Source organism: Candoia aspera, chromosome 1, assembly GCF_035149785.1.
Source record: "Candoia aspera isolate rCanAsp1 chromosome 1, rCanAsp1.hap2, whole genome shotgun sequence".
Classification (NCBI taxonomy): Eukaryota; Metazoa; Chordata; class Lepidosauria; order Squamata; family Boidae; genus Candoia; species Candoia aspera.
Genome location: NC_086153.1, coordinates 169453115 through 169468018, shown reverse-complemented (window position 1 = coordinate 169468018; position 14904 = coordinate 169453115). Strand labels below are relative to the sequence as shown.

Here is a 14904-nt window from a genome sequence, read left to right as displayed (position 1 = left end):
CCGCGAGGTGTACTACCGAATTCGCATCAGGGAGGGGGACGAATGGAAAACAGCGTTCAACTGTCCCTTGGGCTCCTTCCAGTACAAGGTACTGCCTTTCGGTCTTGCGGGGGCCCCGGGGGTCTTCATGCAACTCATCAACGAGGTGCTGCATGAACATCTGTTCAAAGGAGTCTTAGTTTACCTAGACAATGTCTTAATCTATTCTAAGACTCAGAGGGAACACGAGAGATTAGTGAGACAAGTTCTCACTAAGCTCCAGAAAGCCAAACTCTATGCTAAGCTCTCCAAGTGCGAATTTCACAAGTTGCGCTTGGATTATTTAGGGTACAGAATCTCAGACAAGGGCATAGAAATGGACCCTGCGAAGGTTCAGGCTGTTTTGAACTGGGAGCGCCCACGCACCCGGCGCCAGCTTCAAAGTTTCCTTGGGTTTGCAAATTTCTATAGGTCCTTCGCAAAAGGGTTCACTGAAATTGCCCTGCCCTTGACCGATTTATTGAAGACCAAAGGCGTCGGGGAGACGTGCAAGGTCAAAAACCCAGGGGCCGTACTTAATTGGACTCCCGACTGTCAAACCGCTTTCGACAGGCTGAAGGCGCTGTTCACAGCGGAGCCAATCCTGTCCCACCCCAACCCCAAACGGCCTTTTGTTGTGCAGGCTGACGCCTCCGACTTTTCAATTGGGGCTATCCTGCAAAAGGATTCCGCCGGAATCCTGAAGCCCTGTGCCTATCTCTCCCGGAAATTTTCCGAGACAGAGAGGCACTGGCACGTGTGGGAGAAAGAGGCATTTGCAGTTAAAGCAGCACTGGAGGCTTGGCGTCACCTTTTCGAAGGGGTGACTTGCCCTTTTGAGGTCTGGACAGACCACTGCAACCTCGAGGCACTCCGTACGCCCCGACGCCTCAGTCCCAAGCAGATACGCTGGGCTCAGTTTTTCAGCCAGTTCAAATTCCAGCTGAAGTTCATCCCAGGAAAAAAGAATTTCCTGGCAGACGCACTCTCCCAACTACCCCAGGATGCGGAGCCTATCTCCGACGTTGTAGGGACTGTGCTTTCTGACTCCCAATTGGGTTTAGCAGCTGTCACCTGGAGCCGCGCTCGGGGACAGCCTTCCCCCCCCCCCCCTGCAAATGACTCCGGCGCAGCCCGCCCCGAGCCGCAGGCAACCACAGATGCCAGGTGGGTTGCGTACAGATTTTATAACAGCATTAAAATCTGACCCCTGGCTCCTCGCCAACCCTAACAAAGTGACTATGGAACAGGACCTCACCTGGGTGGAGGGAAGGTTATATGTCCCTGACTCACAAAGACCGACTATCCTCAGCAGGTCGCATGATAGCAAACAGGCTGGTCACTTTGGGTTCCTAAAATCCCTCCACCTAACTCGACGCCAATTTTGGTGGCCCTCGCTGAGGAAGGACGTCAAAACGTATGTGGCGTCCTGCCCTGTGCGTGCGATGGCCAAGCAACTGGCTGGTAAACCCCAGGGGCTGCTGCAGTCCATGGCTGAACCTTCACGCCCTTGGGATGAAATCTTGATGGATTTCATTGTGGATTTACCGCCCAGCCAAAAGAAAACGGTCATCTGGGTAGTCAAAGACTACTTCTCAAAACAAGCCCATTTTATCCTGTGCCTCAATCCCGTCAGCACAACAGCTGGCGAAACTCTTCCTGGTACACGTGTACCACCTCCATGGCTGCCCCTCCCGCTTGGTGACCGATAGGGGCACACAATTTACCTTGAGGTTTTGGCGGGCTTTTTTGAAACTAATAGGTACCCAGCAAGCCCTGTCAACCTCATGGCATCCCCAGACGGACAGATCTACAGAGATCCTTAATGCCGCACTGGAACAATTCCTCCGCTCCTATATAAATTACCACCAGGACGACTGGGTGGACTTACTCCTGTTTGCAGAGGTTGCATACAGTAACGCGATACATCAAAGCACGGGACAAACCCCCTTTGGGGTGGTGTCGGGTTGGGAATTCGTCCCCATCCCAGAGCTCCCTCAGCCCCCGTCCCCAGCAGTGGCTGCCTGTGACTGGAGTTCAAAACTCGCAGACTCCTGGCCCGTCATCAAGGATGCGCTTAAGGAGGCACAAGCCGCATACAAACTGCAGGCGGATAAACACCGGCGCCAACAACCAACTTTTCGGGTAGGGGACCTGGTTTACCTATCCACCAAATTCATTAAATCGCCGCAACTGTCTAAGAAACTGGCCCCCAAATTTATTGGGCCATTCCAGGTGACACAAATCGTGAACCCAGTCACGGTGCACTTGGACCTGCCCCATAATTTAAAGCGGCTGCACCCGGTGTTCCACTGCAGCTTACTCAAGCCGGCAAGTGACTCCTCCCGGTGGCACCCACGCACTCCCCCTGCCACCAGTTATGATAGACGGACAGCAACATTTCAAGATCAAGGAGGTACTTGACTCCCGCAAACTGCGGGGCTCCCTCCAATACCTGGTAAAATGGAAACACTTTCCACACCCTGAGTGCGTCGCTTCCCAAGACAGCCAGGCTCCCGAGCTAATCCGCAACTTCCACACCACATATCCCTCCAAACCCTCGGCTTGATTTTTCTCAAGGGGGGCAGTATGTCATGATCGCCATTGCGATGTTTGCAACATCGCAACGGCTTGCATGACAATACAGGGATATGGGTCCTGAGCTGATAAGGCAAGGGCAATAGAAAAACACAAAAAAAGTAAGGGGTTTAAGGAAACTATGTAACGACCGAGTCTGGCAGCCCAGGAAGCAACAATAAAAGGAAACTGACATGAAATTGAATAACAACCGAACAGGCAAGGTTCAGAAGGGCGCGCCCGGGCTTTCGAGGAATTAGAAGCCTGATCGCCCGGCAATGGATCATCACCGCACCCGGGGCACAGGGGGCTGGACAACCTCTCACCTGGCAAGGACAAACTGTTGGGACTCGTGGGGCGCACCTGGGGTAAGGTGGGGTGGAGCGCTGACCGGCGCGGGCTATTTAAATCCCGTTCCGGCGCACTCCCCTCACTCTCAGCTTTCTAAGGGCATGCATTCTATTCCCAAATAAAACCAGAACCTAAGTCTACTCTAGCGTCTGTGTTTTTATTGGGTCTCAGGCAGAGCCTGACACTAAGTCTTTATCAGTTCTAATAATACGATTCTGTCCAAATCATTTTCTCTTGCTCTCTCCAATGCATCAACTCTATTGTCAACCTTTTTAATTCCTCCCTCAAATTTCATTTCCATTTTTTCCAGTTTCTGATCAAATCTTTTCTCATATTCAGCAAATCTTTTATCATCTTGTTCTTTCATAATTTGAAAAGACTGGGCAATAGATTGTGTGGTTTTTAATGTAAACTCTTCAAATAACATTTTCATATAGTACAAATCAGCAGGTCCCCCAGACCCATGTCTTACTTGCTTTCTAGTGGTCATGATTTCTCCTTTTATTTTATATTAAAAAAGAAATTACATAAAAATTATGTGGCTTCAATATTTCAATATTCCGATATTTAAAAAAATCCCAATAGTTTAAACTTTAATATTACAGCTTCATCTAGTGGCCAAATGTTGTTATCACAGGAGGGAAGAAGTCTATGGTTAATGAGTATGAAAAATTACCCAATCACAAGCCTTAGGTTGAAACTTGAGCTTCTTGTTGTTGTTTATTTGTTCAGTCGCCTCCAGCTCTTTGTGACTTCACGGACCAGCCCACGCCAGAGCTTCCTGTCGGTCGTCAACACCCCCAGCTCCCCCAGGGACGAGTCCGTCACCTCTAGAATATCATCTATCCATCTTGCCCTTGGTTGGCCCCTCTTCCTTTTGCCTTCCACTCTCCCTAGCATCAGCATCTTCTCCAGGGTGTCCTGTCTTCTCATTATGTGGCCAAAGTATTTCAGTTTTGCCTTTAATATCATTCCCTCAAGTGAGCAGTCTGGCTTTATTTCCTGGAGGATGGACTGGTTTGACCTTCTTGCAGTCCAAGGCACTCTCAGAATTTTCCTCCAACACCACAGTTCCAAAGCATCGATCTTGCTTCTCTCAGCCTTCCTTATGGTCCAGCTCTTGCAGCCATATGTTACTACTGGGAATACCATTTCAAACACAAGCTTTCCAACAACAATATTTTGAAACAGTATCCAATCACAGCTTAAAAAGCTAGCCACAACATAACTTTCTCATATAGTCTAAAAATAGTTTGTCTCAAATCCAACAAAGTCTCTTAAATGAGTAAAAAGTCTTTTCCATAAAAATATAAAAAATAATAGAAATCAGAGAACAATTTATTCCCTTAAAGGAAAAATAAAAAATTCTCAGTAAAAACAGTACATCTTTTAGTTTCCTTGTTTGACTTATAATCCATAAAATAGGTACATCTCAATTAAGAATAATTCCCAAAAAATAATTATAAATCCACCAAAAGAAATAGTATTTCTGTATTGGAAATAGCTTCTTAAGATCCAATCATTAAAGTACAGAAGTGAACTAAGAAGTGGGATGGTCGGAATTAGTGTCCCTTTGAGGGCTTCAAAAATGCGGTTTGGACAAGATGATTCCCCCGCTTCTCAGCTGTTCCACTCACTGATCGATCATCGAATCCACAACCCTCCAGCAAGCTGCAGCTGTCCAGAAGACCTGAGGGGGCGATTCCAAGCTTTCCTCCTTCCCAGGGAATGCTTTGGGGCTCAGAATCTTGCCTGAGCCACCAGTTAAATACCGTGCTGTCGACCTAGCTGAGAGAACCGGCTAGAAACAGTCTTCCACCATTAATCCCCCACCGGAAGTCAAAATGGTTTCTCTTCAGATCATATAAATCGTTCGCCTTTCACCAAAGTTGAGTGTCAACGGTGGACAGGTGATACCTGATCCTGTGTTGATGGGTGACCTCACCCAGTGGCTTCATGTAGATGTTGGATACAAATGGGGAGAGCATCGATCTCCGTGGTATCCTACAATTGTCATTGTCATTCTATAAACATTTCCATAGTTCTTTCCCATACAAAATTGTTCATCTTAGTAAAAACAGCTCACTGATGTGCTGCTTTGTGTTACCTTTTAAATTTTTTGTTGAAAAACAGAACTTCAGGGTAAAATTAAAAAGTACAGTTAAAAAAATAATAAAGCAAGGGCAAAGCAAAAGCATATGAAAACGGAAGAAAAATAATCCCCATAGTGGAGGAATGGATTGTGAAAATGTCCCAATTCGCAGAAATGGCAAAACTGGTCATTTAGTCAGAGAAACAACAAAAACTTTTCTGAAAGACTGGAAACCTTATATGGACTTTTTGCTAAAAGAGGAAAGAAATGATGGTTTATGGATCTGAAGATTTAAAAAAAGATGTGGATTATATGAGGGGCTGAAGAGACTTGTATAAATCTAAGAGGGAAGAGGGACAATAAGATTGTAATTATCTGTTGAAAAGAAGGTCAGAAGTCATACATATATTTATTTAGTTTTTTTCTCTCTCTTTCATTTCTTGCACTTTCTTATTTCTTTCTTTCTTTCCTTTTTTCTTTGGGTTTCTCGTTTATTCTGTGAAAAAAACCCTTAATAAATATAAATTAAAGAAAAAGGAAGAAAAATAAAATGTTTGCATTAATTATAAATATTTTAATTAATTATAAATACTGTTGTGATCTGAAAGAGAAGTACAAACATCTAAAACACCTATAGTATTTTTTTTTGCATAGAATGACATTTGTACAAATTTTATTAGAAAAGTGCTTATAATGAATTATGAGAATTGAATAAATTTATCTTTCGTTGTAGGATTTTTCAAAACTGTTAATTCTCAGACAAAACAATTGCATGTATTTTTAAATACCACTGAAAGATCTGTTGTAGTGTTCTAATATTTTCCAACGGCAAACTTGGCTTTTAAACAGCAGGTATTGAATCAATTCCTTTGAATCAATTGAATCAATTTCTTACGTTGGTATCAACTTATACATGTTAAGGAATATAGATTTATACTATAACCAATAGTAGGACTCATTCCGAAGCATTACTGAGTGATTTGCACGAGGTTCATTGAACCAAAAATGCTGATTATTGGCAGTGCCGCTGAATATGGTAATTTGTACCAATTTGAATACAACTTTGCCTACAGAATATAGAATGGTTACAATTTATATTGTCTAATTTTAGCAGAGTGTAGAGTGTAAACCTGTGGGTTAGCTTCATAGCCAATTTTGATGACTTGTTAGAACAGATTTAAGAAGTATTCTGTGCTGCAGCATAAAAGAATTCCAAATTATCTTCCAGAGGGGTTTAAGATTAAATATTAAGATTAAAACCAAAGAGAAGCTTTAGTTTTAATTGTGAATAAATGAGATGGATGAACATAATTTTTCATATGTTTTAATGGTCCTAACTGACCAAATCTAGACTGTGAAGGAATGAGGGTACTTGACTCACTTGACATGAAGTTGTAACTTCTGACCGGTCCTTTTGCACAATATATTGCATCAGTAATTACATTTATAATTCTATAAATTCCTCTCTCTTCCCATTCCTTGTATTAAACAGATTTATCCTTTGCTTTAAAAAAGATGATTGAGGAATGAGAGTAGAGAAGTCAGGAGCCATACAATGTTTCCATTTTTTCCAAACTTCTAATGTAAGTTTCAAGTATGCTTTTAAAGGAGTAGGTACTACTTTTATAAAACATCATAGAGGAATCATATCACCCTAATCAATACAGAGTCTGATGCTAACTTAATTTCTATCCATTGAACATCATTTAATTTCCTAATAATATGAATTGGCTTAAGTGAAAGCCATCAGAATGTTTTGAACTTGGTATATGTAAACCTTTGTCAGCTTTTGTTAATATTGCATGGTTTGCCCAATACTTGGTTTTTATAGCTATATATAATGAAGACAAAATATTTTAGTAGTGGTAAGGATAGGAATTGTCTGTCTTTTATGTAGCTTCATGAAGCTGGGATACACACTGCACAGAAGATGGGTAGATGGAGAAGGAGCAATTTGCCTTTCATATATAACTGATTGTAATCTCTGTTTTATTCTTTGACAGCCTCCAAAAGTAAGGTGTTTGACAAGAATCTGGCATCCAAATATAACTGAGACAGGGGAGATCTGTTTGAGGTAATTCATCATCTGAATAGCTCAGTTTTCTTTTGTTATACTTTTATCAAATATGTATATAAAATGGGGGGAGGGGAAAGGAAGCACATATAAATTTAAAAAGAAAATGGAATACCTAATACTTCTAAATGAGGGGGGGGATTTTTTTTTGGCTTCAGTCTGAGCAACAGTTGAGTCAAGATAATTTCTGTGGGCAAAAATGATGCAAAAAAATATATTAAATATAGAGCTATCCAATCACCTGCTTCCATACTCTGGTAATCATAATTTTTCTAAACCAAAACATTATTGGCTTTATCTAATCTTCTGAATCTGTTAATTATTAAATACAGCCTTCTATGATGAAATGGTAAATTACTTTCATTCGTTTAAGGAAAGGAAAGGAAAACGTTATGCACTTCCTTATAAAGAAAACAGGGCAGAATCCTATGAAAATTAGAGAGGTTGAAGAGAGGAGGTGAGTGACAGAAAGAAAACAGAAATAAAGGAAAGGAAAGGAGTCACTGTATAGCTCCTAAAAAGGAAAGGTCGGATATAAATTTATCAATGGAAGGAAGGAAAGAAAGAGAGAGTGAGAGTGTAAACTGTTATTCAGTGAATAAGCATGAATGTTAACATTTTTATTATTTATAAGTAAACAGCCACCTGAGTAAATGAGAAAGATATAATGCCACTGCCACCTATGACTAGGAGAAGAATGTTACGACCATCTTTTGCTTTAGAAGATGGGCAGGAAGAGATAGAAACCTTGAATAGTTTATAAAATAGGCAATCAATGTTTTCCATACTATACCTCTGTCCCCTGAAAATTTGATTTCAGTGAGCTTGGTAATCATTAAACCAGTCCATTACCAAAAAGAAATATCAGTTAAGACAAGATGGAGTTGTTGTTGGTAAGGAGAAGCTGGTCTTGGGGATTGATGTGAAACCTGTTTGGATGGGAGTGGCCTCCCCCAGAAAGAGCAAGTTCACTGGGGGGTGTTCCTTGACTCCCCAACTGCAACTGGATTTGCAGGTGGCAACTGTTGCAAGGACTACTACAGCTCATACACCCACTGCAACCCTTCCTGATCCAGTGAGGCTTAGGAATAGTTATCCACGCATTAGTTACAACCTCTTGGCATCTGCAACATGCTTTATTTGGGGCTATCCTTGGTAAGTGTCTAGATCTGAATACTGGTTGCTGGATAAAAATTAAATTGCTGAGCTTGAACTTTAAAGTCATAATAGCTTAAAGCCTGACTATTTGAGGGACTGCCTTTCCTGCTATAGACCTGCCCAGTTACTTGGATCAGCAGAAAAGAACCTTGAAAGAATAGCCCTGCCAGCAGAAGTTCATGAGAGAGGGCCTTCACCTCTGTAGTTCTCAGGCTATGGAATCCATTCCCCAAGGAGGTGCATTTGGCCCTCTCTTCCCCAGCATTTAGGAAAATGCATTTCTGTCTTCTCCATTTAAAGACTAGGGCTCTGACTGTGGATTGGTGGAGCCTGAGAGCTTTAGAAATGGCTTTATAACTTTTTCCAGACAGATAGGCACAAATGACTTCTTCCTGGAGGACTTCAGAAATTTCTTTTGAGCACAGTGTAATACTATTCTAGAATCTGTGAGATAGGACAGACCTGGCTCAAATCAACACTGATTATTTACTGAAGTACTCACATAACTGGCCCTAGTTATCTCTTTAATTGAATGAGAGGCACAATTACTTTTCACACTGGTACACTGCATATTGGACAACTTTATTTCTGAAATAAATGAAACAGGCATCAAACGTTGATGTTATTTGTTCACTCAGACTCCCTTTTCATACCAGCAGGAACCACATGAAACTTAGTTAACGTTCAGAGGCAAAGATATGGAAAAATTCATACAATCTGAAGGGGGGTGAATAATTCTGCACAGACTGTAGGTTTACTCCATAAGAGACAGATCAAGCAAATGCAATTTTTGGAGACCTTAGTGGTCCCCCAATTAAATGCATTACAGTAAAAAATAATTTCCGGATTATGGGATGTAATAGTTCCATAGTTTTATGCACTAGTCAGACTCTCCTCAAGTACTACATCTAATTCTGAACATCACACTTCAGGAAATATTGAGATATATTGGAATAAGAAGGGCAACAAAATTAAATCCTATGAGGAAAGATTGAGGAAACTGGGTATGTTCAATCTTGAGAAGACTGAGGGGGTGTGAAAGCACTCTTCAGATAACTAAAAAGCTGTCACAAAACAGGGATTCTTTATCATGCCAGGTCACAGAATAATAGTCAAGCAAGAAGGCAGATTGTGAGGAATGTGAGGAAAAGAAGAAGCCCCAGCAGTATTAACAATGTCAACAGTGCTCATTGTCTGAGCTCCCCTTCTCTGAACATGTTCAGAAATCAGATGTAATCCCATATCTTTTTAAAAATGTGTAATTTTACATCTGTTCAAATTCAATATATAATGTGTGATACTTTTTCTCAGAGCTTTGTATAACGTGGTAAATATACTTTGGCAGTACTTGTAAAATATTAATGCACAACTACAGTATTTGCTAAGTGAATGTGCATGTTTTGCTACATTTATTGCATTTCTAGAACCTAATGTATTTAAAAAGGTGAATTATAGTTAATGTTTTGGTATCTCTTTCAGTTTATTGAGAGAACATTCTATTGATGGCACTGGCTGGGCTCCAACTAGAACCTTAAAGGTAGTTGTATATAAATCTTTCTTTGGTTTTGCCTTGGTTTCAGAAAACAAATATTTAAGGAACAATCTAGCCAAATAATAATTGATTTCAGTGGGAGATTGAGCTCTCATCCTGTAAAATAGATGGGACTCAAATTTTACTTATTTAGAAACTTACATGGCCACCTGTCTTATACAAGATAATCCTTGGTGGCTCACAATAAATCTGAATCAGATTTTAAAAGTACCCAAGGAACTATGGAGAAATAATCTGACTTCCAGTTCTACTTATTGAAAGTATTGTGAGATCAGGGAGGGGTTGGTAGGTTATCTCCTTTATTAAATATTCTGCTTTTTCATTGTATTTCCAGTGATGTCCTATCCAGTTGCTGATCAGGTCCATATCTACTTAGCTTCGGTGCCTCAGTAGATGTTTTGATGGTGAACTCATAGAAAAGATCCAGTTCAGTTCAGGGTATATATTATCTGATCCTTTTATCTTTTTCTCTCTGCCCCTTCCCCATTGGTTCTAATCCACATCTCTCATTCCTTAGTTTGTTGGTATCCAGAGAGGGGGGTGTGTGCTATCCACCCACAACTAATAGCACTTAGTGTAGTGGATGAGGGAGTGGACTACAACATAGGAAAAATTGTGGTCATTTTGAAGCTCTGATCTGTATTTCAGAACTTCTGTACAAATGGCTTTAGAAAGAAAAATACATCAAGACATACATTACATACATTAAAATTGTATACCTTTCCCGTAATGGTTAGTAATACTGCAGTATCAAGTGTTCTTAGAAGATTCTTTAATATTTGAGGTATAACTATTAATGTAGATTTATTTAAATTAGTAGGATATGCACATTACTGAGCAAATAAGTGCAACCTGAATCTTTAAAATGCTTATTTTAAAACAATTTAAGAATTGAATTTGGGTCCCCCTCTCTACAGATTTAGAAAATTAGTAAAAATGCATCTGCCTCTCTAGGCCAGCCTTTCTCAACCTCTTGACCCAGGAGGAACCCTTGAAATATTTTTCAGGTCTCAGGGAAATTCAGGCTCAAATATAGACCAGAAGTTAACAAAACGATTACATTCATTTCATGTGTAGGCCTGTATCTATGCATTAATAGTGTTCTTAAACTAAAAATAAAGAATGAAACATACCTCTTTAATGTGAAATTGCCTGAATTTCCAATAATTTTTAAAATAAATTGCGATCTCCCAGAGAACCCCTTGTGACCTCTCGTGGAACCCTAGGACTCCACGGAACCCTGGTTGAGAAACCCTGATCTAGGCTGTTAATTGTTAATATTTATGTTGTTAACTTTTGTATTTTTTGTTAAAAATGTTAGCCACTGTTAGTAGAAAAGTAAAGGACAAGATTCTTTTGAGCACTTGCCCCATTGCTACCTTTGTCCAGATATCAGTATGTTCCTGATCTCCAGCAGTATCCAGAGCAGGCAGTATGCTATAGGGGAACCCACCCATTCCTCCAGCCCCAGCTATTTTTCCCCCCACCCCTCGGGAGATCCACCAGATTAAATTTACTGTAGGTAAAAAGAAGAAAGGATAACATGTAATCTTCCGTTTAAACCTAAAAATGCATATATTCGCTGTTGAAAAAGAGTCAGTCTTTGGTTGGTCAATAACTAGCATAAAACAGAGGAATCAAACAAACAACTAATGAAAGAGGGAAAAAAAGTGAGAACATAATTTCAGCTTGACATCCTAAATATGGATAAATAATATTCTAAAAATTATATTAATGCTAAAACTGTAATCCTAATGCTAAAATTGTAATGTCATTTAAAACTAAACTATGATCTGAATCACAAACTAAAAATGAGAATCTGGAAAAACATTGCATTATATTAGTGACACTAAAATACTGAATTTAAAATGCTGCATAATCAAGGGGGGACCTAAATTCCCTTGACATTATATATACAGCAAGAGTATCCTTCATCATCTATCCTCCAAGTCTTTGTTTTGGTTAGTGAGTGACAGTAGTCAAGGAGTATCAGCTCTTGCCTAATTTTGAATGAAATGATGAGAATTTGCATGTCCAAGGCTATGAATGGATATCTAACTATGTAACGATAGATAAAGCAGGCTCTAGAATCTCTATAAAACTCAAAGAATAATAAGACATGGGCAGTGGTTTCTATAGTGCCTGTGCTGCATGGGCGCACTGGGGCAAAGTAGATATTTTCTTATGTCTGGCTTCTAGTACTGTTGATAGCAGGACTATAAACTAAGCTTGCATTAGAGCCCTTTTTTGGTTGGGAAACCATGATAGAATTTAAATATCTCTCAGGTCTAAACATGGGAGGTATGTCTTTGGGCTGGTGAGACTGGTCAGTTTGTTTTTCCATGCCTAGAACACATTGTGTCAATACCTTTTTGGCTGCCATACTCTAGAGACAGAAAGGCTTCCCAGGAGAATCCATAAAAATGCAACTTCTTTTTTTAGATATCTCTTCCATCTGGCATTGAAATTATCTACTAATATGAGAAGGGTCAAGTCTATTAACCAATAGGTAAAGAAGGTTTGCCAAATCTTGGTTTCAATCTTAATTTCACCAGCCTCATGGTAGAGAACTACATTGGAAACACAGTGTGGAACTTTTTTCAAGTTTTATAAGAATTTAGACTGCCACTTTCCAGTTCTGAGTAACTGCTGTGCACCATACAGGAATTGGGAGTTCACCTTGGCAGAGAATAGCTTTAGGGCAATAGGATAAAAAGGGTACCCCTTAATTGAAAATTCTAATTGCTCCAAGCTGATTTTTAAGCATTCTGGGCTACCTAGTCCACATGAGCACTTCTCTGCCAGAGGTCTGAAAAAGATCCTAAACATCATAATTTCTTTGATTTCACCTGTGCATTCTAGGAAGTTTGGCAAAGCTCAAGGCTTTTGTCTTTACATAGTTAATTTTTAATTCTTCATATTTACAGTGAGTGGCAAGTGATTTTAGGGCACATTTTAATCCAGTCAAGATCTAACCAGGATACTATATCATCAGCATATAGAAGCATGAACTGCTAAGCTAACTTGTGGGGGAAGAAGTCAGGACTGTTCTGATAGACCACCAAAGAATTTATATAAATGTTATGTAATAGTGGCTCTGGTGCCAGTATTCAACTCTGCTTAATTCCTTCGTCAAAGCGATTGCTTTAATTAGATGAAGGGCAGAGGAGATGCCTAGAGGAAAACCCATCTCAGCACAACAGTGCCAAATGGGCACTGATAAGAGCGCCTGTTTGAGCCTACACATTGGCAATACAAGTGGCCAAAAATAAGTACTTCGCTGTTTTTATTGCATCTGCTCAGTGCTACTCACTGGCACTTTTTAAGGCAACTCTTTCCCTTTTAGGGAATAATGATCTCCAGGAACATCTGAAGGGCCTTGTGAAGAATACTTGCAGCATTTAGCAGATAAGCCAGTCAGATTTGAGCAGGGCTGGACAATACATGGACAGCAGTGCCACTGCAGATGACTGGGGCTAAATCTTGTGAAATAATCTGGGATCAGTGTGAGTCTATGAGACTTGAGGAAGCATCTTGTGAGCTTATGGAGGCTGAATTTGTGTTAGCAATTAACACCTCTTTGAGTGAGGATTCACCTCCCTGTCCAATAATGTTGAATAGGGTCAAGTCCGTCCAGAAATACAAGAATGTCATTTAACAGGATCTTAGAAATAACCATTTTCAATCACTAGACTAGACTTTCATGTTATTAAAGAGAAGGATTTTTTAAAATTTATTTTTGTTGTTACCTATTTTATTAATGTGCTACTTTTATTCCCAGTGGTAGGCTTTTTCTTCTTCTATAGAAAAAATGGATCTTATTAAGTGATAATGAATTTTATTATTTTTTTTATGTATGGTTTTATGTACAGAAGTGCCAGAGTATCATTATCAATCAGTGTTGTGGTCCTTTTTACAATCTATATCACACCTTTTCAATAATCTCATGAGAGAAATTAGTACTTCTGTTTTCAAGTCTGAGACCAAGAAGGTCATGTGTTCCCCCCCAAAAATCTTAAACCTGGAATTCTGACTCCCACATACCCTGATCAAGTCAATGTCTGTTAAAGTGTAGTATTGGTCAAGCTCTATCAATAAACTGTCATGAAGAATAGTTTGTTTCATGTGTCATGTTATCCACTGATACTTCTTTTCATTTTCAGACAAAATAATTATATTTAGAATTAATGTTTGTAGTAATATAATTATTAAAGCAAATAAACTCAAAGAAGATTTTAGATGGTAAATTATACAGCGCATTTATATTTGCTGTTTATCTCCATTATCTACTACTTTGTGGGAACAAAATTAAGGAGCTATAAATAGTACAAAATAAATTACGTTTTTATTGGCTTATTGACAGTGGGCTGAATCCAATTGGTGTAATTTCATTAACAGAATACTCTTTGATCCTCAGAAGATTTCTATCAGTGGAGCAGGGAAAAAACTGGTTGTTAGCAGTTCTCCTCTGCAATACTTACAGAACAGTACCACGTTGTTTTAGAGAGTCCCTTCAACCCACCAGAGTAAATTTTAGGAATAGTAATATAGGGGAGTAGTGGTGACAAGAGGAAATTGCTAAAAATCATTTCTCATTTCAAACCATCTTTAACTAATAGAGTGATATAACTAGACAGCCAGCCAGCCAGCCAGATAACCAGCATATTTTATTCTTATAACTTGGGTATCATTTAGCTTGGAAAGTTTGTGAATGTCACTAACACCAAAAATGAACAAAAGATTAAGATGAACATATCTGGTAACAAGGAAAGAAAAATCAGACACTAAGGGATTTGAACTTAAATGGTTGCATCATTTCAAAGATTTAAATTTGTTTTTAATAATTTGCAAATCAGATTCTTTAAAATTCTGAAATTCATAAGGATGTCACCATATAGTTTCATGATGATCTTTCAGTCTGTCCATCTGTTTTTTTATATAATGTGTAGAAATTTAAAGTATTTGACTTTGGCTGAGTCTATTTTTTTTTCCTTTTCAGGATGTTGTTTGGGGATTAAACTCTTTATTTACTGTAAGTAACAACTTCACTGAATGAGTGTGCATTTTGATTAATCTGCTATT

The 14904-nt window shown here is 39.4% G+C and overlaps 1 protein-coding gene across 4 annotated transcripts in view; it reads left to right on the top strand.

Annotated features, from left to right (window-relative positions):
- The window catches only part of UBE2F (ubiquitin conjugating enzyme E2 F (putative)), a 63814-nt gene that overhangs the window by 26824 nt on the left and 22086 nt on the right, over positions 1 to 14904 (top strand). For all 4 annotated transcript variants that reach the window (XM_063317901.1, XM_063317902.1, XM_063317900.1 and 1 more), the window contains exons 6-8: positions 7042 to 7112; positions 9750 to 9807; positions 14822 to 14854. In XM_063317901.1, the coding sequence (XP_063173971.1) occupies positions 7042 to 7112; positions 9750 to 9807; positions 14822 to 14854 (162 nt within the window). The remainder of the gene's footprint in view (positions 1 to 7041; positions 7113 to 9749; positions 9808 to 14821; positions 14855 to 14904) is intronic.